At 61.6% G+C, this 5271-nt stretch overlaps 1 protein-coding gene across 1 annotated transcript; it reads left to right on the top strand.

The window, feature by feature from the left end:
• Positions 1–246: 246 nt before the first annotated feature.
• Positions 247–823, top strand: LOC114485004 (zinc finger protein 574-like). The gene is made up of 2 exons (XM_028485086.2): positions 247–559; positions 673–823. Exons 1-2 carry the CDS (start codon positions 318–320, stop codon positions 722–724), a joined length of 294 nt encoding a protein of 97 aa, XP_028340887.1. The 5' UTR covers positions 247–317; the 3' UTR covers positions 725–823.
• The last annotated feature ends 4448 nt before the right edge of the window (positions 824–5271 follow it).

The following is a 5271-nucleotide window of genomic DNA, read 5'->3' as shown; positions in this document are numbered from 1 at the left end:
CCCCAGAGATCTGGGGGCATCCCAGGTGTTTGTAGAGATGCTTCCGGCGATTGTGAGGACGTCAGAGGGACTGCGGGGGGCCCCTGGCGTCTGTGGGGTGTCCCCGCCGCGGCCGCGTGGGGGCCCCTGGCCCGCCCCGCCCCAGGGGCGGCCCCAGCGCGTAGCCGGAAGGGCCGAGGCGGCCGGGAGGGGTGGGGCCCGTGGGCCCGCGGGTAGGGCGGCCGGCCTGCGTGGGCCGCGCGGGGCGGGCGACGCTGTTCCCCAGCGCCCGCCGAGGCCGGGCCGCCCTGCGGCGCCCCCCTCCCCGCGCCGAAGTCATGGCGCGGCCGTGCGGCCTGGGCCGCATACCCGAACTGCAGCTGGAGGCCTTCCCGGCGGCGGCAGCGGCGGCCACCGAGGACGAGGCGTTCCTGCCCGAGCCCCCGGGCCCGCGCGCGCCCCGCCGCCCACGTTCGCCACCTTCCTCGCCTGTCTTCTTTGCCAGCCCGTCCCCAACTTTCCGCAGGCGCCTTCGGCTTCTCCGCGGCTTTCAGGATTTCGGTCGCCAGGCGTGGGCCGGGTAAGTGCGCGCTGGTGGCTGTGGGTTCGAGTCCCTCCTGGCCATCAGGCGCGCGCCAGGGTCTGGGGTTCGTAGCTGGCTCTGTCAGCCTCACTTTTTTTCTTCCGTCACAGGGCAGCGATAAAAATCAAGTCTGCTCGCCAGGGTTGCCGTGGAGACATCTGATAAGGCATGCAGTAGGCGCTCAATAAACGCTATGTTCCTCCCACTTCCTGTGCAGACCTGAAGCTGCGGTCAGGTTTTGGGGGAGTGAAGCCAACCTGCCATCCAGGGTGATGTGGGGACTTGTGTTCCGCTGTGTTATCCTTAGTCCACAGGCCTGTGAAATGGGGCCAGCGCTGCCCTCTGGGGGTTGCCTTGCCAGGAGGCGCTGGAATATTACCGCGTGCACCGAGCAAGGAGGGCAAATGGAAGTTCCCTTCCCGGCCAGACCCGGGGTGGGCCGCGGGGGCGGGCAGCCTGGGCGTGAGGAGCCTGGAGGCCACATCCGGTCTGGCTTTCCAGTGTCCGTTTATCTTGGAAACGGAGGTTGGCGGCCGAGAGGTAGGCACGGGCAGGCTTCGGGGGCTTCTCCGGAGCCCGGAGAGGTCCTCTGGTTGCCTTTCTCGATACTCTCCGCGTGCGCTTGTTTAGAACCTGAGTCCGGAGACACAGGCTGAGAGAGGGCACTGCAGGGACAGTACGCGGGCCCGCGTCCGGATTTGGGGACGAGATCGGGGCGGGAAGAGATAAGGAGGAGGGGTCGAGGCCCCTGGGAGGCCCGCGTGGGGTCGGGAAGGGTGTGTGGGGGGGGAAATCAGTGCCTGTCTCCGGTTTCTCTCTGTGTCTCTGTCTTCACCTCTGCGTCTCCTGTCTCTGTTACGCCGCCCCCACGCCCCCAACTCCACCTCCCCCGCATCCATCATCCCTCCCCCGGGTTTTTGTCACCGGACCCCGCACTGCGCCCGCGGGCAAGTCGTTCCCCCCCACAGGACGCACGGCGTTCGGAGACCTCCAGGGGGCCCAGCTCGACGTCAGGCAAGGGGTGGAAAAGGCGGGGCCAGGGGAGGGCTCGGAACCTGGGAAACCGGAGCCCGGGGCACACTCCGAGGCCCGGGGGAAGGGAGGCAGGCGGGAAGTATGCGCACAGTTCCGCAGGGCCCCCGCAGGAGGAGGCAGGCGCGGAGTCCGCCCGGGCGCTGCGGACGGGGGGGTGGGGTGGGGGGACGCCCGAACGCCCGGGGCCGTCCCTGGGGGGGGGGTCACCGGGAGGGCGGGTGTGGAGGAGGCCGCAGACACCTAGGGCCTGGAGAGCAGTGCGCGCCACACCACCGTGCAGCCGTCCCCATGCGCGCCCCGACGGTGCTTGGCACTCATGCGCTCCAGTGCAGCACCCCGGGCCCGACCCCGGCCCCCTGCCCTGGCACTGCCCCCCGCGGGCCCTGAGTCCCTGGTCCACTTCTCCTTCAGCGACGAGGACACCTGTTGGTACCCTCCAGGCAGATCTGTCAGGTGGGTGGCCCCCGGCCAGTCCCCTCCTTTGCCACCGGAGTGTGTGTGTGTGTGTGTGTGTGTGTGTGTGTGTGTGTGTGTGTAGGGTGGGGGAGCAATCTGCCTTGCGGGGAGTCTCCAAAGTGGTTTACAGGGTCTGTCTGGTCTGGAGCCTCACCCCCTTCCCTGGCCCTAAACTGGATGCTGCTGAGGGCTTCCTGCAGGTGGTGCCCCCCAGAATGGGTGCTGGGTCCTGCCCCCTTCCTGCTTACCCAAGATGGGATCCCTTAACCCTCTTTGTGCCCCAAATCTGGGCTTCTGGCATTCACCGTAGCAGCAAATATGGGTGTCCTGCCATCACCAGGGCTCTACTCCCGGGCTACTGGCCTCAAGCCACGTCCCTGTCCCTCCGGCCCTGCTCTGCTCAGTGCCTCCAGCCTTACCCTCCCTTCTTCCTTGCTGGGGCTGCCAGGATGAAAACCAAGCTGGGGTGGGGGTGGGGAGGAGGTTCCTGCTGGAACTCCTGGGGGTTATTTAGAATCAGCTGGACAGCGCTGAGGCAGAGAAGTGGTCTTTAGGTTCTCAGAATTCTCAGGGTGCTCCAGCCTTGTGCCTGCTCCCCTGCACCAACCCCTTCAGACACCCAGACATGCACATGCTCTCCCACATGGATACACGCACTCCACATATGCAGCTACATAGGACACAAACACAGACACACCCACACACAGGGTAATTGAGGTCACCTGGTGCGTACTGTGCTGGGCATGGGTCTTCTGGCTGATGGGGCCAAAAAGAGAACCCCACAGGTGACCCATGGCCATGGTGACAAACACCACAGAAACCCTGGTTTTACACAGCCTCGCATACACTGCGCTGACCACAGGAACACACTGTCGCTGCAACACACACCCGGGCCCGATTCCCACCTGCACATGGCCACACACAGGAGCTTTCATACCTCATACCCACTGAGGAGTCAGGGCCCATGTGCAGCACACAGGTACCCTCTCCCAAGGTCATACAGACCACAGACACAGACATAGATACACAGATTCACACAGGCACCACCAACACCCAGACCCTGCTCTCACACACACCCGTACAAATCCACACAGACAACTGTATGCACACAGGGGCTCCTGAGCGTGCACACACACCCCGACTCACACATACACAGACCCTCCTTGCACACCCAGCCCCACAAACTGCCGTGTCACCTGGCACCACGCGCCCTCCTGGCAGACACACACCAGCGCCTGCCCCCAACCTCCGTGTGACCTTCACAAAGCAAATGCCAGGCCTTTCCATGAAGCCTGCCTGGCACCTCCTACAAGGCAGTCAGGTGGAGTGGGGCAGGGAGCCCAGGGAGATAGATGCCAGGCCTGCCTGGGGGAGACAGACACCCAGTGATTTTACTGGGCAGCCTTGTAGCCCGGCTGCCCTGGTTCAAATCCTTGCTTTACCACTAGCCAAGTTACTCATCCTGTTTGTGCCTCAGTTTCTTTCTCTGGAAAATGGGGCATTAGTACACATCCAGGCATAGCAGAGTGCCTAGCATGTGACGTTCAGTAGCAGTTGGCTACTTTCATTGTTATGATCTTTACCAACTGGGATGTGTCCCCTTTCCTGGCCACCCCCCTCCCCTGCTTGTTTCTTTCCCATCGGCCCCTGCAGCAGAACTCTCTGAAGCCTGGATCTGCCCCTAGGCTGCACAGTCCTGCAGAGGCCCAATTTGATGCTCTGGGAGCCCAGGTGGGCAGGCCTCGGGGCCCCAGAGGGGTGGAGGCAGGTAGCAGCTTCAACTGAGAATGCCATCAAGTGGTCAGCCTGTCCAAAGGGGAGTCTTGAGCAAGTCGTTTCCTTTGTGATGAAGTGTCTGGGTGTGTGGCTGTGATGTCAGGGCCTGTCGGCTGCCCTGGACTCTGGTTTGTGGCTTCAGGTCCCATTGGGACATTGCTGGAACAGCCTCCAGCCTGACTTTGGCCACCCTGAGCAGTGGCAGGTCAGGGAGGGGTGAGTCCCCACAGCTCTGGGGTTTGGTTCTGAGGGGTAGCTGAGACCCACACCCCCCCCCCACCCCACGCCACACACACACACTCAGGCTGCAGTTCAACAGGCCCGATTCTCTCTCCTCTGCCCTTCCACAGCCCAGGGGACATTCGTTCCTGGAAGCAAAAACAGCAGGGCCCCAGGGAGCCTCTTCTTCCCATCCCGGCCTCTGGGCTCCTGCTTACGTGAGCTGAGTCCCCTGGGGCTGCAGGATCTGCCTGCAAGGCTAGTCGGGCGCCCTCTGGACTTGGGTCTCACCTTCCCCCAACAAACTGTGGCTTCAGTTCCTGAGGCGGGGTTGAGGTCCTCAGTATGGAGCTCTGTTCCCCTCCCCTCCACAGGGGCACTCAGCAGAGCCAAAACGTCCAGGCTGGGCCTTGGGAGACAGGACATGGTTCGCAGGCAGCAAGGCCACCAACCCCTCGCTGTCTCTCTGCACCTCAGCCTCCTCATTGACCCAGGGCGTTAACAGAACCCAACTCACAGAGTTAGTGGGAGACCTCATTGGGTTCACGTGTACAAAGCACTTTGATAGTGCCAGGCACACGGCAGATACTGAGTAAGTATCTTATTATTATTACTATAAACTTACAGGATTTAACCTGGCACCCAGTACACAGCAGGTGCTTAATAAATGGGCATTATCATCAAAGGCCCAAGCTCATGATCTAAGAGTATTTTCATTCCTGAGTGTGCTTTTTTTTCTTTTGGCTGCATTTGGTTGTCGTTGCTGCCTGCAGGCTTTCTCTCTAGTTGCGGTGAGCGGGGGCTACTCTTCGTTGCAGTGCAGGGGCTTCTCACTGCGGTGGCTTCTCTTGTTGTGGAGCACAGGCTCTAGGCACGCAGGCCTCAGTAGTTGTGGCTCACGGGCTCTAGAGCACAGGCTCAGTAGTTGTGGCGCATGGGCTTAGTTGCTCCACAGCATGTGGTATCTTCCCGGACCAGGGCTCAAACCCGTGTCCCCTGCATTGCAGGCGGATTTCTTAACCACTGCGCCACCAGGGAAGTCCCTGAGTGGTTGTTTGTTTTTTTTTTAAATTTACTTTAAAAAATTAACATAAAGTAAAATTCACCTTGTTTTTGGCTGCGCTGCGCAGCTTGTGGGATCTTAGTTCTGTGACCAAGGAACGAACCAGGGCCCTGGCAGTGTAAGCGCAGATTCCTAACCACTAGACTGCCAGGGAATTCCC

This window comes from Physeter macrocephalus, unplaced genomic scaffold, assembly GCF_002837175.3.
Source record: "Physeter macrocephalus isolate SW-GA unplaced genomic scaffold, ASM283717v5 random_360, whole genome shotgun sequence".
NCBI lineage: Eukaryota > Metazoa > Chordata > Mammalia > Artiodactyla > Physeteridae > Physeter > Physeter macrocephalus.
Note: the sequence above shows the minus strand (reverse complement) of the source record. Positions and strands in the feature narration are given on the sequence as shown.

Excerpts from the sequence above, each read along its gene's own strand:
- LOC114485004 (XM_028485086.2), top strand. The coding sequence starts at position 318 with ATGGCGCGGCCGTGCGGCCTGGGCCGCATACCCGAACTGCAGCTGGAG. Across the intron at positions 560-672 it reads GGTCGCCAGGCGTGGGCCGG|GGCAGCGATAAAAATCAAGT; the intron begins GTAAGTGCGCGC and ends CTTCCGTCACAG.